The sequence below is a fragment of the Chiloscyllium plagiosum genome, unplaced genomic scaffold (genome assembly GCF_037043375.1).
Source record: "Chiloscyllium plagiosum isolate Xiang-an unplaced genomic scaffold, Cpla_swu_hap1 HiC_scaffold_46, whole genome shotgun sequence".
NCBI lineage: Eukaryota > Metazoa > Chordata > Chondrichthyes > Orectolobiformes > Hemiscylliidae > Chiloscyllium > Chiloscyllium plagiosum.
Genome location: NW_028270184.1, coordinates 22865319 through 22891534, shown reverse-complemented (window position 1 = coordinate 22891534; position 26216 = coordinate 22865319). Strand labels below are relative to the sequence as shown.

General features: G+C 43.9%; 1 protein-coding gene across 1 annotated transcript; it reads left to right on the top strand.

Annotated features, from left to right (window-relative positions):
* The first annotated feature begins 2364 nt into the window (after positions 1-2364).
* Positions 2365-24558, top strand: LOC148136294 (putative G protein-coupled receptor 139). The gene is made up of 2 exons (XM_087983608.1): positions 2365-2431; positions 23648-24558. The coding sequence occupies exons 1-2, from the start codon at positions 2365-2367 to the stop codon at positions 24556-24558; spliced, it is 978 nt and encodes a 325-aa protein (XP_087839734.1).
* The last annotated feature ends 1658 nt before the right edge of the window (positions 24559-26216 follow it).

The following is a 26216-nucleotide window of genomic DNA, read 5'->3' as shown; positions in this document are numbered from 1 at the left end:
TCATTTCTGAAGGCTTCCCTTTACCTGTGAACATCTGCCCCCAATCAGCTTTTGAAAGTTCTTGCCCGAATACCATCAAAATTACCCTTCCTCCAATTTAGAGTTTTAACTTTTAGATCCGGTCTATTCTTTTCCATCACTATTTTAAAACAAGTAGAATTATGGTCACTGGCCCAAAGTGCTTTCTTATTGATACCTCAGTCACCTGCTCTACCTTATTTCTCAAGAATAAGTCAGAGTTTGCACCTTCTCTCGTACTTATATCCACATACTGAGTCAGGAAATTTTCTTCTCCACGCTTTGAAAGTTCCTCTTTATCCAAGCCCTAACTCTATAGCAGACCCAGTCTATGTTTGGAAACTAAAAGCCCCTACCGTAACCACCCTATTATTCTTACAGGTAACTGGAGATCTTCTTGCAAATTTGTTTCTCAATTTCCTGCTGACTATTGGGGGTCGAAACTACAATCCAACTAATGTGATTGTCCCTTTTTTAATTTCTCAGCTCCATCAAATAGTTTCCCTGGATATATTCCTAGGGAATATCCTCCCTAAGTACATCAGCAATGTTATCCCTAATTTATGGAAAGAAATGAATAAAAAAAGGCCAGAATGAATGGAGAAACAAAGTAAAGTGTTTCTAAACATATATTTGTAATCCAAAGACACAGATCTTTTTCCAGTATATTATTCAGCCTTCATAACAGGAAACCTCTCAGGTTTTTTACTTTTGCCCAGAGGTATGGATCAGACAATTTTGTGAGTCAGAGTGTACAGGAGTGTGTCATAGCAGGCCAGAGAGGGAACAGCAGTGAACGATGATGCTTTCCTCCAGATCATTTATTTTTGTATCCAGTCACTTAGTGAATTGATTGCTTGGGATGAATTCTTTTTACCCACGTCTGATTCCTCTTTCAGTTATTCTTTTATTGTTCCACTTCCGACTAATTGTTGCTGATTACTAACAGCACTTTACACTGGCTTTACTTCTCCAGTCTCTGTCATTTTGCCCCTCAGATGGAGTCATTCCTTGCCCATGGGGAAAGGAATATTATCATGTTGCTGCTCCTCCTTCTCCTTTCGGTCCATTCCTCACGTGGACTCCTCATTCCGTTATCTGCTGCTTCCAACGTTGGCTCTGAGTTACTTGGATTTATTCATCAATTGAATAAATTTTATCAGTGGATATTTCACTGCATAATTTAACTGGTCTCTGAAACTATTCTTTGTCACCACATAAATAAATGCATTTCATAGAATCCCTACTGTGTAGAAACAGGCCCTTTAGCCCAACAAGTCCACACTGACCCTCTGAACAGTACCTCACCCAGACTGATTCCCCAACCCTATTATCATACATTTACCCTGCTTAATGCACCTGGCCGATGCATTCCTGAATGCTATAGGCAATTTAGCATGACCAATTCACCTAACCTGCACATCTTTGGATTGTGGGAGGAAACCAGAGAACTCGGAGGAAAGGTAAAGGATCGAAGGGAATAACTCAGGAGAGAATGCTGAGAACCTTTCGATGTTTATGTGAAGAAAATTTCAAATTCACAGCAACGTATTCATTTTGCCCCTCATTGAAGTAGTCGGATTCTAGTTCAAAAAGTAACATTTTGTGAATATGTTATTCTTAGTCATATATTCTGCAGTTTTGACTGGGCAAGTGAATAATCACATTTACAGAGCAAGTTCCAGCCACAGAGCAGCCCGACTACAAAATAGTGTGAGGGAGACAGGGACAGAGAGATAAACAAAGAAAGAGAAAACAGTGTTAGACACACCGGAAGGAGAGAGAGAAATAAAAAAAAAACAGATAGCGAGGTAGACTGATCGACAGAGAGGTGTTGGGGGAAGACAGAAAGACAGAGAGAGGGACACATGGAAAAATGAAGTGTTGCAGACAGACTGCTGGAGCGGAAGAGAGCTACAGAGAGACAGAGTGAGAGATAGACGTAACGACAGGTAGGGAAAAAGTCTTGACCACATACAATTTAATGACTGAATGGCCATAACGAAAGGATAAACATTTAGCAGTAAAATTGTGTTGTTTTCGAACGAATCATTTGATTCAACAGCATTAATGTCATCAGGATCCAACTCCCAACTTTCATTGGCCAATTAGCATAATGAGATTGTACTTTGGAGTTTCAGCCCAAAATAATTTTAATCACAAAAGGGAATTGACTCACTATCGTCATCTCTTTGTTCATTACAAAATAAGCCGAAGAGGGGCGATGATGTGACCTGAATGTGACCGCACAAGTTATAACAGAAAAGATCTGTGAATGCATCACCTCAGGGAAAATTGGCAAGACACCGGTGACGGCGGGAATAAACTCCTCAAAACATAATGAACATGGTTGAAACATTCAACAGTGTCAGGAAATTATATTACCTGATCCTGGCCATCATTGGTGTACCAGGTAGGAGAATCAATGAATGTCTCTGATTATTTCTGGGCACTGGTCTGGAGGCGGTGACTGACAATGTGACCTGGTAACCTATTGGTCACCTTTCAACAGTCATCTCCTCAACACAACACTTTCTAATGTCAAACATCCGGTATTAACTCGGAGGATTCATTTTATTGTTAGAACAAAATCATTTTATGTTTAAATTTGCAATATCATTGAAACGCTATAAAAATGGATCTATTTGGAATTATGCGCATTTGAATGAGACATGAGCGTAGAAACCCTCAGAAATAGTGCAGAACAGGTACAAGCCATCAGTGTTGAAATGAACTGCGAGGGAGCACGATCGACCTGCAATACTTCGTCCAAATGAACAAGTATGTATGGAAGTATTTGTGAGTTTTGGTTTGAATCCAGCGTTGGTCAACAGCCGCAGGCGAAAACCTGGTTCCACTGTCCCTGTACAACTGTGAATACCTTTCTTTCACTGTTGAATGTAGTTAAATTAGTTATTCCTATTTTGAAATCGCCCTTTCCATTGGAGCTGATCCTCTGTTTTACCAGATGAGGCACTTAACAGAAGAAGAGTTTTACTTTGCATATGTCCGATAGTTAATGAGGGTATATGGAGAAATGCCTCAATATTTCTCCCCTTTCTGTTGAACTGTGCTATAGGGAACAGGCATGAATTCATTCCTGACTTTTAGAGAACCGAGCTGTACTCAAACTATTCAAATCTACTGTAGAATGTCGGTGCAGTCACTGCAAACACGCTCTCTCTCTATATACATTCTTTACCTGTCAATCCCCTAATACTGAGGAGATTCTAACTCTCCTGGTTATATATATATCTTTTTTCTTTTCTCTTACACCAGCCAACAGAGTCAGTGTTCGAAACTGTGGAGACTCGAAATCCCCTGTTGACGTATTTTATTCTTACCGCCACAGTCCCGCCTAACTGCGGTAGTGCTTATATTTTCCCCAGCCCCCATGTTGTGTGTGTGCAGGTGTGAGACACAGAGAAAGACACAAGGTGCACGAATCTTTATTCAATTTCCACCACCAGGAAGAAAGGAAACTCCAGGGTGGCCAGTGACAAGCAGTGCCCTTCTCAGAGGGCTGTATGATCAAACAGTGAGGGGGGAGAGCAGGGATCAAATCAAAATAGAGTGGGAGGGGGAAATAATATACTCCACTCCCTGCGACACCCATCTCTCCCTGAACAACTCCAGGGTGTCGGTGGACACCGCGTGCTCCTTCTCCAGAGACACCCGGGCTCTAATGTAACCGCGGAAGAGGGGCAGGCAGTCGGCCTAACGACCCCCTCCATGGCCCGCTGCCTGGACCTGTTTATGGCCAGTTTGGCCAGGCCCAGGAGCAGACCCACGAGGAGGTCTGCAAACACTCCATTGGTTTAATTGCTGATCAAGCCCCTTCCCCTGCACGGAGCTGCGAGTCCAAGGGCGATGAGAGCTCAATTGTTCATGGTTAATACTGAGTTCGATTTACTAAATTGTGCTCCCTTTTCTGACTCAGATTTTAAAGTTCAGTTCTTACCAAAGATTCAGAACGGTCGTGTCGCCCATCCCAATATCTGGCCTTAGTTCGAATGTTGTGACCTTTTGAAAAGAGTCACCTAAAACTGAAGAACAGGTAAAATGGGTTATCGTAATAGTGATCACAACGAGAGCAGTAAATAAGAAACTATTTATACACTAAACCCGACGGAGAGAAATGGATCACAAATTTCAATTTGAATGAATCACATTTGATTGGAGACATTAATTCTGTTTCTGTCAACAGTCGCTGCCTGAGATGACTATTTAAACACTTTTAAAGAAAAAAATTAGATTTGGAGCATTCGCAGTAATTTGCTGGTATTTCTTACCTTAAACGATCGTATGAACATATTCTTAATGACAAAAACGAGGTTTCATTCCTCCCACTCTGGGCAACATTGTTTGTGTTGGTAACACCCTGCGTGGTGCATCGCTAAACTCCAAACACTCTCAACACGCAAATCAGTTTGTAAATCTGATAGTCTGTGTTGATCAGTTTCAGATCTTTCACTGTTAGTGTTCCATTCCTTGGGGGAAAAAAACACTCAGAATTAGTTTGGTGTTTGGTGTTTTGGTGTCTCGTTACCATGTGTAGCTATATTCAATCCATGATAAATCTGCTCCGACAAACCCTCGAATCCCTCAGCATCATCGAAGTTCCGAATGTCTGTTTAGGAAACTTAGAATTCCCACTGAAATGCAGCAGCTGCTGCTTAACAATAATAAAATGGTGTGCAGGTGCCATTGTTGGACAGAGGTGGACAAAGTTAAAAATCACACAACACCAGGTTATAGTCCAACAGGTTTATTTGGAAGCACGAGCTTCCGGAGCGCCACTCCTTCATCAGGTGGTTGTGGGAAGTGCACCCAATTCCAGCTCCTTGAAAACTGTTAGTGAACTAGAGCTGGAGCTGCATGAGTTTCGGATCATTCGGGAGGCAGAGGGCATATTGCGAGGGATTACAGTTACACTTCAGGTACAAGAGAAAGGTAGATGGGTTACAGTCAGGGGATGGAAAGGGAACTGGCAGACAGTGCAGGAGTCCCTTGTGGCCATTCCCCTCAATAACAAGTATACCATTGTGGATACTGTTGGGGGGAGGTACGACTTACAAGGGATAATCCATGGGGTACAGATCTCTGGCACAATGTCTGTCCCTGTTGCTCAGAAAGGAAGGGGCAAGAGGAGCAGAGCATTAGTCACTGGGGCCTCCATAGTTCAGGGGTCAGACATGAGGTTCTCTGGGAATGAAAGAGATTCATGGTTAGTGTGTTTACTCCCAGGTGCTAGGGTTCGTGATATCTGTGATCGTGTTTTGGGATCCTTGATGGGGATGGGGAGCAGCCCCAAGTGGTGGTCCACATAGGTGCTAACGACATCGGTAGGAAAAAGGATGTGGATTTAAGGCAGACAGTCATGAAGTTAGGGTGGAAGTTTAGTGCTCGAACAAACATAGTTGTTATCTCTGGTTTGTTATCTGTGCCACAGGCGTGGAATAGGGAGAGAGAGGAGCTGAATAAGTGGCTACAGGAATGGTGCAGGAGGGAGGGATTCAGATATCTGGACTATTGGGGCTCATTATGGGGTAGGTGTGACCTCTATAAACAGGATGGTCTTCACTTGAACCAAAGGGATACCAATATCTTGGGGGGAAAATTTGCAAATGGTCTTTGGTAGGATTTAACCTAATTCAACTGGGGAATGAGACCTAAAATGTAGTTCCAGTGTCCAGGATGTTGAGAGTAGTGAGGTCAGAAATGAGGTTTCAAGGTTGCAAGAGTGCACTGGCAAGTAGGAAGTTGGTTTGAATTGTGTCTACTTCAATTCCAGGAGCATCCGGAATAAGGTGGGTGAACTTGCAGCATTGGTTGGTACCTGGGTCTTCAATGTTGTGGCCATTTCAGAGACATGGATAGGGACAGGAATGGTTGTTGCAGTTTCCAGGATTCAGATGTTTCAGTAAGAAGAGAGAAGATGGTAAAAGAGGGGGAGGTGTGACATGTTAGTCAAGGACAATATTACAGTTGCAGAAAGGACGTTTGCGGATTCGTCTACTTATGTAGTATGGGCTGAGGTTAGAAACAGGAAAGGAGAGGTCACCCTGTTGGGAGCTTTGTATCCTCCGAATAGTTCCAGGGATGTAGAGGAAAGGACAGCAAAGATTATTCTGGACAGGAGTGAGAGTAACAGGGTAGTTGTTATGGGGGACTTTAATTTTCCAAATATTGACTAGAAATATTATAGTTTGAGTACTTTAGATGGGTCAGTTTTTGTCCAATATGCACAGGATGGTTTCGTGACACAATATGTAGATAGGCCAACAAGAGGCAAGGTCCCAATGGATTTGGTACTGGGTAATGAACCTGGCCATTTGTTAGATTTGGAGGTAGGTGAGCACTTTGGTGATAGTGACCACAATTTGGTTACGTTTACTTGAGCAATGGAAAGGGATAGGTATATACCGCAGGGCAAGAGTTATTGCTTGGGGAAAGACAATTATGATGCAATTAGGCAAGATTGAGGATGCAAAGGAAGCTCCAAGGTATGGGCAGAATAGAACTGTGGAGCTTATTCAAGGAAAAGCTACTGTGTGTCCTTGATAAGTATGTACCTGTCAGGCAGGGAGGAAGTAGTTGAGCAAGGGAGCCGTGGTTTACTAAATAAATTGAATCTCTTGTCAAGAGGAAGATGAAGGCTGATGTTAGGATGAGACATGAAGGCTAGTTAGGGCGTGTGAAAGTTACAAGTTAGACAAGAAAGACCAAAAGAGAGAGCTAAGGAGAACCAGGAGGGGACATGAGAAGTCATTGGCAGATAGGATCAAGGAAAACCCAAAAGCTTTCGATAGATATATGAGGAAAGATCTCGAGAAAAATTAGTGCCAATCAAGTATAATAGTGGGAAGTTCTGTGTGGAGTCTGAGGAGATCAGCGAAGCGCTAATTTAATATTTTTCATCAGTATTCACACAGGAAAAAGACAATGCGGTCGAGGAGAATACTGAGATACAGGCGACTAGGCTAGATGGGACTGAGGTGCACAAGGAGGGGGTGTTAGCACTTCTGGAAAGTGTGAAAATAGATAATCCCCTGGGCCGGATGGAATTTATTCTAGGATTCTTTGGGAAGCCAGGGAGGAGATTGCAGAGCCTTTGGCTGTGATCTTTATGTTGTTATTGTCGACAGGAATAGTGCCAGAAGATTAAAGGATAGCAAATGTTGTCCCCTTGTTCAAGAAGGGGAGTAGAGACAACCCTGGTAATTATAGGCCAGTGAGCCTTACTTCAGTTGTGGGTAAACTTTTGGAAATGGTTATAAGAAATAGGATTTATAATTATCTAGAAAAGAATAAGTTGATTAGGGATAGTCAACGCGGTTTTGTGATGGGTAGGTTGTACCTCACAAACCTTATTGAGTTCTTTAAGACGGTGACCAAACAGGTGGATGGGGTTAAAGCAGTTGATGTTGTGTACAGGGGAACCTCAATTATATGAACAGCAATTATCCGAAATTTGGATTATCCGAAGGAGATCTCGAGGTCCCAATAGAAAAATTACATCAAAGATGTGTTTCCAACTGTGATCGTGTCTTTTGTTTACAGTGATTAAACAGACACCGTCTTCAAATGACTGACCTCCCGCCCTCTCTCTCTCCGCATACATTCCCTGGAGTTCTACAGAGGGGTGTACCCTAAACCGCTCCCCCCTCTTCGCCAGATAATCTGAACAATATTGTCCTGTCCAGGGCAAAGGTGGAACCTGTCAAAAAGGTGCAGTATAAAGGTGTGTGTGTCTGTGTGGCTGTGTGTGTATGTGTATAGGTCTGTGTGTGTAGCTCTGTGTGTGTGTGTATGTGGCTGTGTGTGTGTGCATGTGCGTGCATGTGGCTGTAGCTGTGTGTGTGTCTGTGTGTGTGTCTGTGTATATGTTTGTGTATCTGTGTGTATGTGGCTGTGTGTGTGTGTGGCTGTGGCTGTGTGTGTGTGCATGTGTATGTGTGTGTAGCTCTGTGTGTGTGTGTAGCTCTGTGTGTGTGTGTATGTGGCTGTGGCTGTGCGTGTGTGTGTGTGTGTGTGTGTAGCTCTGTGTGTGTGTGTATGTGGCTGTGGCTGTGTGTGTATGTGTATGTGTGTGTGTAGCTCTGTGTGTGTGTGTATGTGGCTGTGGCTGTGTGTGCGTGTGTGTGTGGCTGTGGCTGTGTGTGTGTGTGTGCGTGTGTGTGTGGCTGTGGCTGTGTGTGCGTGTGTGTGTGGCTGTGGCTGTGTGTGTGTGTGTGCGTGTGTGTGTGGCTGTGGCTGTGTGTGCGTGTGTGTGTGGCTGTGGCTGTGTGTGTGTGTGTGCATGTGTGTGGCTGTAGCTGTGTGTGTGTCTGTGTGTGTCTCTGTGTATATGTTTGTGTATCTGTGTGTATGTGGCTGTGTGTGTGTGTGGCTGTGGCTGTGTGTGTGTGCATGTGTATGTGTGTGTGTAGCTCTGTGTGTGTGTGTATGTGGCTGTGGCTGTGTGTGCGTGTGTGTGTGGCTGTGGCTGTGTGTGTGTGTGTGTGTGTGCGTGTGTGTGGCTGTAGCTGTGTGCGTGTGTGTGTCTGTGTGTGTCTCTGTGCATATGTTTGTGTATCTGTGTGTATGTGGCTGTGTGTGCGTGGCTGTGTGTGTGTGCATGTGTATGTATGTGTAGCGCTGTGTGTGTGTATGTGGCTGCGTGTGTGTGCATGTGTGTGAGTGTCTGTGTGTGTGCGTGTGTGTGTCTATGTGTGTGTCTGTGTGTGTATGTGTGTGTGTCTGTGTGTGTCTGCATGTCTGTGTGTGTGTCTGTGTCTGTGTGTATGTGTGTGTGTGTGTGTGTCTCTGTGTGTGTGAATCTGTGTATGTGCTCGTGTCTGTGTGAGTGTGTCTGTGTGTGTATGTGTGTGTGTCTGTGTGTGTGTCTGTGTGTGCGCACGTGTGTGTGCCTGCGTGTCTGTGTGTGTGTCTGTGTCTGTGCGTATGTGTGCGTGCGTGTGTGCGTCTGTGTGTCTCTGTTTGTGTGTCTGAGTGTGTATGTCTGCGTGTGTGTGTCTATGTGTATGTGTATGTGTGTGTGTCTGTGTGCACGTGTGTGTCTGTGTGTGTGTCTGTGTGTGTCTGTGTGCATGTGTGTGTGTGTGTCTGTGTATGTGTGTCTGTGAGTGGGTGCATGTATGTGTGTGTGTGTCTGTGCGTGTGTGTCTGTGTGTGTGTGTCTGTGTGGCTGTGTGTCTGTGTCTGTGTAGCTGTGTGTGTGTCTGTGTGCGTGTGTCTGTGTCTGTCTGCGTGTCTGTGTGAGTTTGTGTGTTTGAGTGAGTGTGTGCGTGTCTGTGTGTGTGTCTGTGTGCGTGTGTGTGTATGTGTGTGGGACTGTGTGTGTGTGTCTGTGTGTGCGTGCATGTGTATGTCTGTGTGTGTATCTGTGTGTGTGTCTGTGTGAGTGTGTGTGCGTGCGTGTTTTTGTGTGTGTGTGTGTGTGTGTGTCTGTGTGCGTGTGTGTGTCTGTGTGCGTGTGCCTGTGTGTGTCTGTGTGTGAGTGTGTCTGTGTGTGTGTCTGTGTGTGTGTGTCTGTGTGTGTGTCTGTGTGTGTGTGTGTGTCTGTGTGTGTGTCGGTGTGTGTGTTTCTGTGTGTGTGTGTGTGTGTGTGTGTCTGTGTGTGTGTGTGTGTGTGTGTGTGTCTGTGTGTGTGTCGGTGTGTGTGTTTCTGTGTGTGTGTGTGTGTCTGTGTGTGTGTGTGTGTGTGTGTGTGTCTGTGTGTGTGTCGGTGTGTGTCTGTGTGTGTGTGTGTGTCTGTGTGTGTGCCGGTGTGTGTGTGTGTGTCTGTGTGTGTGTCTGTGTGTGTGTGTGTGTGTGTCTGTGTGTGTGTCGGTGTGTGTGTTTCTGTGTGTGTGTGTGTGTCTGTGTGTGTGTGTGTGTGTGTGTGTGTCTGTGTGTGTCGGTGTGTGTGTTTCTGTGTGTGTGTGTGTCTGTGTGTGTGTGTGTGTGTGTGTCTGTGTGTGTGTCTGTGTGTGTGTGTGTGTCTGTGTGTGTGTCGGTGTGTGTGTGTGTGTCTGTGTGTGTGTCTGTGTGTGTGTGTGTGTGTGTCTGTGTGTGTGTCGGTGTGTGTGTGTGTGTCTGTGTGTGTCTGTGTGTGTGTGTGTGTGTGTCTGTTGTTGTTGGTGTCCGGTCCAGCTGCCCCGGAGAGAGTGTCAGGGGTGAACTGGGGGGCACACGGGGTGGGAGGTGGGGGGGTGCAGTGTTGGATGGAATTGGGGTGGGAGCGGTGATGGACGGGGGCGGGGGGCAGGGGACGGTGTTGGGCCTAGGGGTCGTGCGCTGTGTGCTGCTACAGTCTCCTGAATGGGGAGCAGACTTTAAAAACTCCAAGCCCCAGTGGAAAGGCATTTAATCGATTAACCGAATAATCGATTATCCGAACGAAATAGTGCCCGCCCATCTCGTTCCGATAATCAAGGTTCCCCTGCATATGGATTTCAGTAAGATGTTTGATAAGGTTCCCCATGGTCGGCTATTGCACAAAATACGGAGGTATGGGATTGAGGGTGATTTAGCAGTTTGATCAGAAATTGGCTCGCTGATAGAAGACAAGAGGGTAGTGGTTGATGGGAAATGTTCATCCTGGAGTTCAGCTACTAGTGGTGTTTTACAAGGATCTGTTTTGGGGCCACTGCTTTTTGCCATTTTTATAAATGACCTGGATGAGAGAGTATAAGGATGGGTTAATAAATTTGCAGAAGATACTAAGGACAGTGGAATTGTGGATACTGCTGAAGGAAGCTGCAGGTTACAGAGGAACGTAAGTAAGCTGCAGAGCTGGGCTGAGAGGTGGCAAATGGAGTTTAATGTGGAAAAGTGTGAGGTGATTCACTTTGGAAGGAGCAACAGGAATAAAGAATACTGGGCTAATGGTAAGATTCTTGGTAGTGTAGATGAACAGAGAGGTCTCGGTGTCTGTGTACATAGATCCCTGAAAGTTGCCACCCAGGTTGACAGGGTTGTTAAGAAGGCATACAGTGTGTGAGCTCTTATTGGTAGAAGTTTAGGGTGTAGGTTTGCTCGCTGAGCTGTAGGTTTGATATCCAGACGTTTCATTACCTGGCTAGGTAACATCATCAGTGGCGACCTCCAAGTGAAGCGAAGCTGTTGTCTCCTGCTTTCTATTTATATCTTTCTCCTGGATGGGGTTCCTGGAGTTTGTGGTGATGTCATTTCCTGTTTGTTTTCTGAGGGGTTGATAGATGGCATCTAGATCGATGTGTTTATTTATGGCATTGTGGTTGGAGTGCCAGGCCTCAAGGAATTCTCTGGCATATCTTTGCTTAGCCTGTCCCAGGATAAATGTGTTGTCCCAGTCGAAATGGTGGATTTTTTTTCATCCGTGTGTAGGGCTACGAGGGAGAGAGGGTCGTGTCTTTTGGTGGCTAGCTGGTGTTCGTGTATCCTGGTGGCTAACTTTCTTCCTGTTTGTCCTACGTAGTGTTTGTGGCAGTCCTTGCATGGAATTTTGTAGATGACGTTGGTTTTGTCCATGGGTTGTACTGGGTCTTTTAAGTTTGTTAGTTTTTGTTTGAGAGTGTTGGTGGGTTTGTGTGCTACTAGGATTCCGAAGGGTCTTAGTAGTCTGGCTGTCATTTCTGAAACTTCTTTAATGTATGGTAAGGTGGTTAGGGTTTCTGGCTGTGTTTCTGACCAACAGCTTCGCTTCACTTGGAAGTCACCACTGATGATGTTACCTAGCCAGGTAATGAAACGCCTGGATATCAAGCCTACAGCTCAGCGAGTAAACCTACATCCTAAACCTCAACCTGAACTACAAACCTTCACAAACCTTGCATTGGTGGAAGTATTGAGTTTCGGAGACATGAAGCCATGCTGCAGCTGTACAAAACTCTGGTACAGCCGCACTTAGAGTATTATGTACAGTTCTGGTAACTGCATTATAGATAAAACGTGTAAGCATTGAAAAGGCTCAGAGGAAATTTACTAGGATGTTGCCTCGTATGGATGGAAGGTCTTATGACGAAAGGCTGAGGGCCTTGAGGCTGTTTTCATTAGAGAGAAAATGGTTGAGAGATTACTTAATTGAAACTTATAAGATAATCAGAGAGTTAGATAGTGTGGACATTGACAGCTTTTTTCCTAGGATGGTGATGGCTTGCAGGAGGGGTCATAGCTTGAAATTGAGGGTGATAGATATAGCTGAAAATGTGTTGCTGGAAAAGTGTAGCAGGTCAGGCAGCATCCAAGGAGCAGGAGATTCGATGTTTCGGGCATAAGGCCTTCTTCAGGAATGAGGAAAGTGTGTCCCGCAGGCTAAGTTAAAACTAAGGGAGGAGGGACTTGGGGCAGGGGCATTGGAAATGTGATAGGTGGAAGGAGGTCAAGGTGAGAGTGATAGGCCGGAGTGGGGGTGGGAGCGGAGAGGTCAGGAAGAAGATTGCAGGTTAGGAAGGTGGTGCTGAGTTTGAGGGATTTGACTGAGACAAGGTGGGGGGAGGGGAAATGAGGAAACTGGAGAAATCTGAGTTCATCCCTTGTAGTTGGAGGGTTCCTAGGCGGAAGATGAGGCGCTCTTCCTCCAACCGACGTGTTGCTATGGTCTGGCAATGGAGGAGGCCAAGGATCTGCATGTCCTTGGTGGAGTGGGAGGGGGAGTTGAAGTGTTGAGCCACGGGGTGGTTGGGTTGGTTGGTCCGGGTGTCCCAGATAAAGGACAGCTGGCAAAGGTAGTTTCTTTACTCAGAGAGTAGTAGGGGTCTGGAACACACTGCCTGCAAAAGTAGTAAACTCACCAACTTTGAGGGCATTTAAATGGTCATTGGATAATCATACGGATAAAAATGGAATAGTGTAGGAGGGATAGGCTTCAGATTGGTTTCACAGGCTGGTGCAACATCGAGGGCCAAAGGGCCTGTATTGCTCTGTAATGTTCTATGTTCTGCGTCCATACACCTTCTGTCTTTACACTCTTCTAAGGACTCACTCGATCTCTGCTATCCATACCTGACATGTGCTTCCCTTTTTTCTTGACCAAAACCTCAATTTCTCTCGTCTTCCAGCAATCCCTGCATCTACCAGCCTTTACTTTTGCCCTAACAGGAATATACTGTCTCTGGACTCTTATTATCTCATTTTTGAATTTTTCAGCCGTCCCTTTATCTGCGAACATCCGCACCCAATCAACTTTTGAAAGTTCTTGCCTGATACCGTCAAAATTGGCCTTTCACCAATTTAGAACTTTAACGAGAACTTTAGATCCTCTCTATCCTTTTCCATCACTATTTTAAAACTAATATAATTATGGTCGCTGGCCCAAACGTGCTCCCCCACTGACACCTCAGTCACCTGCCCTTATTTCCCAAGAGTAGGTCAAGCTTTGCACCTTCTCCAGTAGGTACATCCACATACTGAATCAGAAAAATCTCTTGTACGTACTTAACAAATTCCTCTCCATCGAAACCCTGAATACTATGGTATTCCCAGTCGATGGTTAGAAAGTTAAAATCCCCTACCATAACCACCCTATTATTCTCACAGATCACTGAGATCTCCTTACAAATTTGTTTCTCAATTTCCCACTGACTATTTGGGGGTCCATAATCCAATCCTTATAACGTGATCATCCCTTTCTTATTTCTCAGTTCCACTCAAAGAATTTCCCAAGGTTGGAGAGCCTGTATTTGTTTCTACTGGAGTTGAGAAGAGTGAGGTGTGGATGTGGGAACAATATTTATCCTTGTGGGGGAACCCAGAATTTGGGTACACTATTTTGAAAATAAGATGGACTTGAGGAGAATATTTCGAAGAGTGAGAAGGGTCCCCATTGAAGTATTGTCGTGAATTGTCTTACCAACATGAAGGTTGAAAAGGTGTTCGCTTGTGTAGTGAATCCAGAACTAAGTGGCAGAGTTTAGAAATCAGGGCTCCCATTTTCAGCACAGGGATGCTGAAAATTATTCTCCCTTGGAGTGGTGTGAGAGGTCGGAACTCCCTGCCTCAGAAGGCAGTAAAGATGGGGAGACTTTCATCAGATAGCAGAGGATAGTTTTGTGTTGGACATAATAAATGGGATTAGTGGAAAGTCAAATTTGAAGGTTAAATGGAACAGCTCCAAACTTTTAAAATTGTAGGTAAATTCATGGAAATCAGTGGCATAATTCTGCTTCTCATCTATATGCGTGTTTGTGTGTTTGTCTCTGAGATTAATCAGGAGATTGTTATCTTATAAATTATTCAATTCCTTTACAAAACCAAATTATAATTTTGAACAGTTATTCCATAATTCAATAGTTAATAAAGTTTGCTATTTAGATTTATGATGCCAGTTCTTTATTTTACTTTGTATTTCTAGGCATTTTCATTCGATAAAGCCAACTTATGTTAATGTATAAAACCTCACATCAGCTGCCTTTTATTTCATTGATGATGTTTAAATGATTATTGATGAACAAATAAATCTCTCTTTGTCTCTCCCTGCTGTGTTCTTTAAATGCTTTGCTGCCATCCAGTCACTTTTTGACCCTGTCTTTGATTACTTCATCAAGTATCTGTCTTAAAAGTATGGAGGCTTTTGGTTTGAACTTATTCATATTGATTTGAGTTTCGTTCCTCCTGAAGAGATCTCCCTTCCTTCTTCAGTCTCTGAGTCTGCAATCATTGCTTCATTCCACCTCCACTGTCCCATAATACAATCCAGTTTCTGAGCCTGAAGCTGTGCTCAAGGATCAAACAGTTTTCACAGAGCAGGAGGAAGGCCGTCAGGCCATAGATTCTGTGCCAGCTTGCTGAATGATGTGATGATAAGACATGTGTTCTATCCTGTTTCTCTTGCAGAGGTGTGTTGTCTCTTCAGACAGGGAGTTGGTAAACAGCTTTGGAGTTCTCCCTGGCTGGTTTTCTTTGAAATGTGAGTGGGTGAGGCCAGGGCTCACACAGAACCAAGAAGATCCATAGTTTGGCTTTCTGTTAGTTTAGTAAGTTTTTGCTGCCTGCTGGAGCTGAAGGCTTGAGTTCTCTGCAGCTCGAGTGAAGTCTTAGACAGCGAGGGTGCCCCTTAAAATTCAAAAAGTGCAAATGCTTTCCTCTAGACTGGAGACAGACAGCGTGTGAGAATTATAACTGATTGGCTGAATTGCATTTTACCCAAAGGGTTTGTTTACAGGATGCTGCCTACTGTTCCGATGCAGAGGTCCAACCCCTGTGCTAATTAAAATGTAAAAGCCCAGAAAAGCTCATCTCCCATTGTTGAGTTGTGTTGCCATAGTCTTCCCAGACCATAGGGGCTGCTCTCTCATTAGAGAGAAGTGACCGGTGGAGATTTAACCTGAGGGTCACCAACCTTCAGGCGAGGGAAGAGGTTGAGAAGGAGAGTCCCTCAAGTCGGTGATGGGAATTGAACCCATGCTGTTGGCATTTGCTAAAAGTGTAAATGAGTGAAAGAAAACCCTGACTTTCCACCTTTTAATGAAAAATAAAATTTATTTTCCGAACTCTAATAATAAAAAACAAACAAAAACTATGAACAAATCCAAGCCCCCTAGGGCAGTATGGTGGCTTAGTGGTTAGCACTATTGCCTCTCAGCACCAGGGACCTGGGTTCGATTCCAGCCTCAGGTGACTGTCTGTGTGGAGTTTGCACATTCTCCCCGTGTCTGTGTGGGCTTTCTCCGGGTGCTCCAGTTCCTTCCCACAATCCAAAGATGTACAGGTTAGGTGAATTGGCCATGCGAAATTGCCCGGAGTGTTCAGGGATGTGTAGGTTAAGTGCATTAGTCAGAGGTAAATATGGGATAGTACGGGAGGGGAATCGGTCTGGGTGGGTTACTCTTCGAAGGGTGGGCATGGACTTGTGAGGCGGAAGGACCTGTTTCACAACTGTCGGGATTCTGTGATTCTTACCTAATCACTATCTGACCCCATCTCTATTAAAATGCTGCTCCAGTAACACAATCATTAAATATTACATTAACTTAATCTCTCAAAGTCCATACTGGCTCTTACACTGTCTTCCTTCTGTCCTTCTGAATCTGCTGTTTCCTTCTGTCCTTCCGAATCTGCTGTTACCTTCTGTCCTTCCGAATCTGCTGTTTCCTTCTGTCCTTCCGAATCTGCTGCTTCCTTCTGTCCTTCCGAATCTGCTGTTTCCTTCTGTCCTTCCGAATCTGCTGTTACCTTCTGTCCTTCCGAATCTGCTGTTTCCTTCTGTCCTTCCGAATCTGCTGTTTCCTTCTGTCCTTCCGAATCTGCTGCTTCCTTCTGTCCTTCCGAATCTGCTGTTTCCTTCTGTCCTTCTGAATCTGCTGTTACCTTCTGTCCTTCCGAATCTGCTGTTTCCTTCTGTCCTTCCGAATCTGCTGTTTCCTTCTGTCCTTCCGAATCTGCTGTTACCTTCTGTCCTTCCGAATCTGCTGTTTCCTTCTGTCCTTCCGAATCTGCTGTTACCTTCTGTCCTTCCGAATCTGCTGTTTCCTTCTGTCCTTCCGAATCTGCTGCTTCCTTCTGTCCTTCCGAATCTGCTGTTTCCTTCTGTCCTTCCGAATCTGCTGTTACCTTCTGTCCTTCCGAATCTGCTGTTTCCTTCTGTCCTTCCGAATCTGCTCTTTCCTTCTGTCCTTCCGAATCTGCTGCTTCCTTCTGTCCTTCCGAATCTGCTGTTACCTTCTGTCCTTCCGAATCTGCTGCTTCCTTCTGTCCTTCCGAATCTGCTGTTTCCTTCTGTCCTTCCGAATCTGCTGTTTCCTTCCGAATCTGCTGCTTCCTTCTGTCCTTCCGAATCTGCTGCTTCCTTCTGTCCTTCCGAATCTGCTATTTCCTTCCGAATCTGCTGCTTCCATCCGTCCTTCCGAATCTGCTGTTTCCTTCTGTCCTTCCGAATCTGCTGTTTCCTTCTGTCCTTCCGAATCTGCTGTTTCCTTCCGAATCTGCTGTTTCCTTCTGTCCTTCCGAATCTGCTGTTACCTTCTGTCCTTCTGAATCTGCTGTTTCCTTCCGTCCTTCCGAATCTGCTGTTTCCTTCTGTCCTTCCGAATCTGCTGTTTCCTTCCGAATCTGCTGTTTCCTTCTGTCCTTCCGAATCTGCTGTTACCTTCTGTCCTTCCGAATCTGCTGTTTCCTTCCGAATCTGCTGTTACCTTCTGCCCTTCCGAATCTGCTGTTTCCTTCTGTCCTTCCGAATCTGCTGTTTCCTTCCGAATCTGCTGTTACCTTCTGTCCTTCCGAATCTGCTGTTTCCTTCCGAATCTGCTGTTACCTTCTGCCCTTCCGAATCTGCTGTTTCCTTCTGTCCTTCCGAATCTGCTGTTTCCTTCCGAATCTGCTGTTTCCTTCTGTCCTTCCGAATCTGCTGTTTCCTTCCGAATCTGCTGCTTCCATCCGTCCTTCCGAATCTGCTGTTACCTTCTGTCCTTCCGAATCTGCTGTTTCCTTCTGTCCTTCCGAATCTGCTGTTTCCTTCCGAATCTGCTGCTTCCTTCTGTCCTTCCGAATCTGCTGTTTCCTTCCGAATCTGCTGTTTCCTTCTGTCCTTCCGAATCTGCTGTTTCCTTCCGAATCTGCTGCTTCCATCCGTCCTTCCGAATCTGCTGTTACCTTCTGTCCTTCCGAATCTGCTGCTTCCTTCTGTCCTTCCGAATCTGCTGTTTCCTTCTGTCCTTCCGAATCTGCTGTTTTCCCTTGGCAGACTGCTATGATTTTTCTTTTTTTACAGAGTGTCTTTGTATAAAATTTCTTGACATCTTTAATATCTTTTACAGGGGCCCTGTAAGAGATTTCTTTGAGAGTGTTGTGAGCCCTTTCAGATGCCATGTACTCTCATGTTCGATGGACTAATTTTCAAACTTCCCTTTTTTTAATCCCCAAGACTCATAGCCTCTCATTAATCCACTGTTGTCAAATTCAATTGTTTTTTTTGGTATCCCGGGCGTTGCCTTCACATCAAAACACTACCCGAAGGTGGTTCCACATTATCAATTCTCAGCACTGTCTGCACCCGTCAGCTAGTCACAGGCTCATGTACTATCACAACCTGTGCTGTCACAAGCTCAGAAAAGGCACCTCTCTCTTTCAGTGACCATACACTCTTTTGACTTCATAATACTATCTTGGAATAGTTTATAATTAGTGGTTAAATAACGTATGATCTTGTTAAGCATTGCAATAAAGTGAAGTTATGCTAATTCTTTTTGTTATATTTTAACTGTGTTATAAGAATAAAGTGTGTTTTGATTAAAGGTTAATGGTGGACCAATCAATTGAATCTGGAAAACAACATCTTACACTTGCCTTTTAAAAACAATAGGAAGTAAGGTCTAGGTTATCTCCTTAATGTATGTTTGGAGTCTGGTGTCATCCACAACAAGGCATAATTAGCTTTCACCATTCTCCTGTTGACTGCCATGTAACACTGAGCCATCTAATTTCCTTTGAAAACCTTAATTGAAACTGCCTACAAGACAGTCACTGACATTGCATTTTAGACCAACCACAAGCAGCAATTTGAAGTATTTCCACACATCACTTCTGCTTCTTTTACCAAAGACTTCAAATCTATGTCTTGTTGTTTTCAATCCTGTCAGCATTCTGCCAAAGTCCACCCTGTCTGTGGTATCCTGACTTCTTGTGATTTTGAAACTGCCGTCAAATCTCTTGTCAGGCCTTTTATCTCCAAGGCCAACAATCCATCTGAGATTCATTGGTCTTCTAGAGACAGATTGAATAGTTTAGGTTCAAACTCTATTGAGTTTCGAGGGAGAGGAGATCTAGTTAAGGCATGTAAGATGCTAAATGGGATCGAAAAAGTAAATGTAGAGAAGATGTTTCTCCATGTAGGGCAATTCAGATGAGAGGTCATAGTTTTATGATTATGGCTGTACAATTAAAACAGGAGAAATTATTTCTCTTAAAGGGTCATGAATCCATGGAAATAATGACCTCAGGGTGCAGTGGATGTCAGAATTTTGGCTTAATTTAAGGAGGATATAAAAAAGTTATGAATTAGTAATGTGTTGAAGGGAATGGGTAGGAAAGTGGACTTGAGGCTGAGATGAGATCAGCTGTGACTGTATTAAATTGTGGAATAGGCTCAGGGGACTAAATTGCTGACTCCTGCTCCTATTTCTTATGTTCCTTTTTTCATTATAGCTCAGAGAGAGGTATGTTGACCAGTTGCCATGTCAGTCAATGACAATCTAATGACGTAAATCCATTTTACAGCTTTTGGCCCAATTTCCTGGAGTTTACGACAATGGAAAACACTGCGTAGGTAAGATGAAAGCTTTTGACTCAAACACCCATTCTAGCAGGGAGTGTGAGTCTTTTATGTTCCTCTGGGTGCAAATAATTCTCCTTGTTTGAGCTTTTAGCTTTCTGCTTGTTATCTTAAATCAATCCCATCTTTGTTATAGACCAGTCTACTGACGGAAAAGGTGCCTCCTTTCCCAACTATATATGGCCCTTATAAATTTATGCACTTCGATTCGTTCTCTGAGCAACAGTCTCCAGTCCAAAGGGAACAACCCCAGTCTCTTCAATTATTCCTCATAGCTCAGAGCATCCTGATGAATTTCTTTACCATTGTCCTGTGTAATTACTCTCTCCTATAAACTGGGGATAAGATATGGCCTAACCAGCATTTTACGAAGTTCCAGTTAACCTCCTTGCTCCTGCAGTTGATAAAATAAGGTAGCCCATCTACCATCTTAACCACCTTACCTACCAGTACAACAAACTCCCACAGATCTTCAGTTCCTCCAGAATCTGACCAATCAGATCCCTTCCCTTGTCATCCCTCCCCAAGAGCATTATATCAGGCTTTTCCATGTTGAATTATATTTGCCACTGCTCTCTCCATGTAACCAGTCCATTGAGGTTTGTGAGCAATTTATGGATATTGTCCTAACTACTCAACACTCACAATTTTTGTGTCATCTGAGAACTTATTGATCTTATCCACTACGCACATCACAAACAACCCAGCACTGAATCTATTGCAAACAGACATCTATTCTACCATTAGTGTCTGCTTCCTATCTCTCATCAACTTTCAAATCCAACATGCCACTTTACTTTGGATCGCACAGCCTCTTACTTTCATGACCTGGAGATGTCAAGGACAGCTGATGCTGGAAGCCAGGGTCAGTAGATGTGGAACTGGAGAAGCACAGCAGGTCAGACAGCATTTGAGAAGCAGGAAAGTTGACGTTTCAGTCCATGAACTTCATCAGGACTGGAGTCTTGAGGGCAGAAGTTACACACTTAATGGTAGGTCCTGTTGAGTTTGGCCAATCAAAGAGACCTGGGAGTGCAGGTGCATGTTCCATGGAGGTGTAGTTGCAGGTAAGGAAGGCATTTGGCATACTTGCCTTCTTTGATCAGAACATTGAGTATAGGAGTTGGGACATTGTGGCTGTACAGGACATTGATTAAGAGAAAGTGAGGACTGCAGATGCTGGAGATCAGAGTCAAAGATGTGGTGCTGGAAAAGCACAGCAGGTTTGCAATAGCATCAGAGGAGCACGAGAATCGACGTTTCGGGCATAAGCACAGAGAGCCTCGCACAGGGCACCGTGCACCTTCAATACATTATCTGAGACAATATGGCACCTATTGTTAAAGCTCACTTGAGAATTTAACTTTGAAAAAGGTTCTGGAATTTACATGTGAAAGAATTGAAACTAAAATGGTCATTCTAAAAGATGAGAGACTTAACAAACAATTCAGGTTTTTTTCAGTTGCAACACAATATAAACTTTTGCTAAATGTTTTGTCTCTTATGATCTTATACTCCACCACCACCTGATGAAGGAGCAGTGCTCCGAAAGCTAGTGCTTCCAAATAAACCTGTTGGACTATAACCTGGTGTTGTGTGATATTTAAATTTGCATGCCCTTAATCAGGACATTGATCAGGCCAGTTTTAGAATACTGCATTCAATTCAGCTCTTCATGCTATAGAAAATTTGCTGTTAAACTTGAAATGGTTCAGAAAGGATTTACAAGGATGTTGCTGGAATTGATGGGTTTGGGCTATGGGGTGAGGCTGAACAGGCTGGGGCTTTTCCTCCCTGGAGCACGGGAGGCTGAGGGGTGATCTTGTAGAGGTAGATAACATCATGAGGTACATGCATAGAATGATTAGCCAAGGTCTTTTAGTGAGGGTTGGAGATTCCAAAACTGGAGGGCATAGGTTTAAGGTGAGAGGGGAAAGTCTGAAAAAAGACCTGAGGGGTAACATATTAATGCAGACCGCAGTGTGCATATGGAATGAACTGCCAGAGGAAATGGTGGAAGTGGGCACAACTACACCATTTAAAATGCATCTGAATGAGTAGGAAGAGTTTCGAGGTTTATGGACCAAATGCTGGCAAATGGGAATAGGTCAGACTGGGATGTGTGGTTGGCAGAGATGCGTTGGACTGAAGAATTTGTTTCTGTACTGTATGACTCTATGAGTAAGAGGTGACTTGATGAAAGCATGAAATTTGATCTACAACTAAGAGACCATTGTCTAAAAGTAAGGTATCGCATCATTAAGCCAGATTTAAATGGTTAAGTGTTTAAGGGGAGTATATTTTCTTTTCTCACAGAGGCTCATGAGTCTTTGGAAATTCCTTTGCACTGGAAACAGAGTCCTTGAATATTTCTAAGATCGAAGTTGATATATTCTTGGCAAGGAAGGGGATCAAATGTTGGGGTAGATGACAATATCAGATCATTAAATCAGCCATAAATATATTGAGTCGTTAGGCAGGCTTGAAGGTCTTCTCCTGCTTTTGTCCATATGTTGTACATACTTTTTTTCCTAAAGCTACTGTTTCTAAGAGTTTTCAAGCTGAAGTAAACTGATCTGATCTGTCGTTCCTTGCTGTATCCCTCTCGCCTTTGTTGAGCAACAGTATAGCTATAATGTACATAATTTTCTGAATGTTTGGATTTCAATTGACTGTTATTTGGGGTAACACCCAAATAATTTATTTTTGTAAGAGACTTTGAAAAAACTAGGTCAATCTTTCAGAAACATAATTTCATTTCAGTATTCATAAGACATCAGGTGATTGAATGTTTTTGGAACATTTAGTGTAGTTAATATGTACTTTGGGATTTTGTGACAGGAAAATTAAATAATAAAATAAATTACCTAGCTTTAGGGTTGAAAATACTCAATAATTCCTTTCAGCTTCTAAAACTCGAAAGTTGGGAAATATTTTGGTTCTGTTTGAAGAAGACCTGACGAGTTTCAATGAGAGCTGAGAGATCTGCAGACCTCACTTTCTCCTCCGAGCTGAGAGATCACCCAAACTGGAAGGAAGAGAAACACGGAGAAAAGATGCTATGGAGGATCGACAATAGGACAAAGAAAGCTGAGCATTGATTATGCTTAGAAATCAGAATTATGTCAAAAAGACAAAGCTAAGGACGCTCCCCTTGCATGTTTATAGCATTCTCCAGGTAGATGACTTAAAGGCACAAATAGACATACATGAGTATGGTTTTATTATCATTACAGATACATGGCAACCTAAATATTCAGGAATATTCAATGTTTAGGTAATACAGACAGGAAGGAGAAAGAGATCCAGTTGTGCTGATAATAAGAGTTAATAACTAAGTTATTCGGGGGAGATCTCAGATTTGAAGACCAATATATGTAATCTGTTTGAGTGGAGCTGGAAAACAGCAAATGACAGCAGATATTGGTCAGAATTATTTTTATCAGCCAACAAATGATACTGGCGGTGTGGATCATGGTATTAATCTGGTGATGGAGATGCGTTTAGCATGGGCAACACAATTATCAGATGTGACTTCACTGCTCAAATCTTTCCTAGTTTTTTTTCATCTCTGTTCCATTTAATCTGATATTGCAATATTCCCAATTATCAGGGAGGTTTAAAAAATGGATTACAATACCCTTTTCATTTTGATAGGTGGCCTACTCTGCTAACAGAGGAGTGGAATGGGGTGAGGGCTGGTCTGGGGTAAGGTATCCACTACTTGGAGACAGTTGATAGGCTTTTCCATGCCCCTGGTTCAACTCCATCTCCCCATTCCTGACACTTCACACTTCCAGTTGGAATATTGTCCCAGATTTCCAAAAGCAAGAGGAGAGGTCTCCTCTACTTATGAGATCTGACCCCAGGGATGGACTGTTATTTTGGGAAAGCTGCCTGATCCTGGGAGGATCTCCTTTAGTGGGAGTGGGTCCTTGTCTGTTCCTGGCAGGGTGTGACACTAGGGAGGAGTCTGATCATGGCATTTCAGTGATTATACAATTGAATGTGGCCCAATCTCTCTAAGAGTGTTATCCCAGCAAGGGACTGCTTTTTTTTTCAAGAGAGTGTTAATGGCTGAGATCACCAATCCTGATTATCATTGTGTGGGTTATGGGGTTTGATGGAGATACCAGGTGGGTCAGAGTTAAACCTGCCAAACAGATTGAATCAAACATTTGTGACCTCATGAAAGTAATTACATTTCCAATCTGCACTTATGGGTAGCTGATTACCTGATCCCTATAAAAATGAAAATGGGTTTTTTGGTGCTTATGCTGTTTAAATTTCAAACTCCCATGCTGGGTTGTTGTCATAAAATCCTGGCATTATTGTCTGACCTAGAAAATAAGTTTAGTAAATATATTCTCTCTTTTTCTCCCCTCTAATCTATTACAGTTAATTTACTGGGAATTGTGATTCTGTCCAGGGAAAAATGTGGCCTCTCCAACTGCATCACTCGCTACTTGGTGGCCATGGCGACAGCGGATCTAATGTTCATTAGCATTGGAATCATACCTTTGCGAGTCTGTTTGTACTTTTCCCCAGGGCTCATCCTGCATATAACCCCTGTGTGTCGTGTGAATTCTTTCCTACAGTCTGCAGTCACAGACCTTTCTGTCTGGTTCACCGTCACTTTCTCCTTCGATCGATTTGTGGCTATTTGTTGCAAGAAGCTGAAAACAAAATATTGCACTGAGAAAACTGCAGCTGTGGTTTTAGCAATCACTAGCTTCTTGCTCTGTATAAAGAATATTCCATATTATTTTATTTATGAACCTAGGATGATAATAGATGGTATACCATGGCACTGTACTGTGAAGCCAAACTCATACATTGACCCTTGGTGGGTGGCATTTGACTGGTTTGATACAGTCTTAATCCCATTGATCCCATTCGCTTTAATTCTGTTGGTCAATACTTTGACTGTCAGACACATTTTAGTGGCCAGTAGAGTGCGGAATGGACTCAGGGGTCAGAGCAATGGAGAGATTCGCAGAGATCCAGAGATGGAGAGCAGAAGGAAGTCTGTGATTTTACTTCTGGCCATATCAGGCAACTTCATTCTTCTGTGGTTGGTTAATGTTATAGAATTCATTTATTATAACATCCAAGGAACAGATCCTGCGGATTACACCCCACCTGAATATATATTTGAACAAGTTGGAGAAATGCTACTGACTTTAAGTTGCTGTACAAACACTTTTATTTATGCTGTGACTCAGTGTAAGTTCCGAGAGCAACTGAAGAATGCGATGAAATATCCAATCACAATAATTATTCAATTGATGAAGAAGCAAAACAACTGAGACTCATCCAGAGGAGGGTGGCAGCCAATTAGTGAGTGATGCCCAATGTTTGATAGCCAGTTGAACCAATCAAAGAGCTCTGAATGATGCCTACACAGCAGCTTCAACAATTCATGGAGATCTGACAATTACTGACAGCAACATCTACAAAGCTGGGCATGACTGACAGCCAAGTGAACCAATCCTATAATCCCATCATTGTCCACCATCAGCACATCTACTACAAACCCATAGCTCCTCCCACCCAATGTCCTGCAAGAACTCCATCCCATTCTCCCAATTCTTTCACCTCCACTGCATCTGCTCGGACAAGGAGACATCCCAGATGTCCACCTATTTTGAGCATTGTGCTTTTCCTTCCTCCGTTATCCAGACAGCCCGCTGCCGCACCACTTCCATTCCCCGTTCCACTGCTATAAACCCCCGTCTCAACGCAATAAGGACAGAGACGCCTTTGTCCTCACCTACCACCCCATTAGTCTCCGCATGCAACACATCATCCTCAAACGCTTCTGCCACCTAAAACATCTTCCCCTCCCCTCCCCTCTCAGCTCTCTGCAAGGACCGTTCCCTCCAACAGTCCTTGGTTCAAGCCACCCCCACCGCTGAAACCCCAGGTACCTTCCCCTGCAACCAGAAAAGATACAAAACCTGCTGGTACACCGCCCTCCACCTTCACCTCCATTCAGGGCCCAAGACATTCCTTCCAGGTGAGACAGAGGTTCACTGTCTCTCCTCTAACCTGGTTTATTGCATCAGATGCTCCCAATGTGGACTTCTCTACATTGGGGAGACCGAACATAAACTTAGGGAACGGTTCGCTGAGCATCCCATACTGGTCAGCAGGAGCTGAAAGGACCTTCCAGTCTGAACCCATTTCAATTCCCCCAACCACTTCCTTTCCAACATGACCATCCTTGGCCTTCTCTATTGCCAAAACAAACCACGGCGTCTTTTGGAGGAACAACACCTTATCTTCTGCCTGGGCACTCTGCAGCCCGGAGGACACAATATTGAGTTCTCCAATTTCAAATAACTTCCCGATTCCCTTCAAAGCCACTTTCCCCCACCCTGTTCCCTCCCCACCCTTCTACTGCTCTCTGCCACCAACCGGATTCATTCCTCCCATTGACCAACTAGGTCATACCCTCTACCTGTCCTCACCTATCCCCACTTCACTACTCTGCTCCTGCCACCCCCTTTATTTGCAGGTCCCCCCACACCCACTCCCAGTCCTGAAGAAGGGTTAGACCCATTTCTCTGCCTCCTGATGCTGCCTGGCTTGCTGTGTTCTTCCAGCCTCCTGTCTGTCTAATTAGCACATATCCTGTCAGCCATGTTATGACTTCGACGGTTTTAACCAATCAAAATGGGACAGGTTGTAATGGGTATTCCTTTTGTCCAATGGTTGCTGAGTTCTTACAGTGTAATGGCTGCTTTAACCAATCAGAAATCTCCAAACTCCCCAGCAGACCCAAGAACAGTAAGAAAGTAGCAAACACAAACAAAGCACTTTGATGCTGGAAATCAGGAACAACAAAAGAGGCTGGTTACTGCTGATGAGGATCGCTGGACCTGAAACATGAACTCTGCTTTCTTTCCACAGATGCTGCCAGACCAACTGAGTTTTTCCAGCAGTTTGTGCTTTTGCTTGTGAC

Coding starts and splice junctions, on each gene's coding strand:
- LOC148136294 (XM_087983608.1), top strand. CDS start 2,365: ATGGTTGAAACATTCAACAGTGTCAGGAAATTATATTACCTGATCCTG. Junction 2,432..23,647: donor GGCCATCATTGGTGTACCAG/GTAGGAGAATCA, acceptor AATCTATTACAG/TTAATTTACTGGGAATTGTG.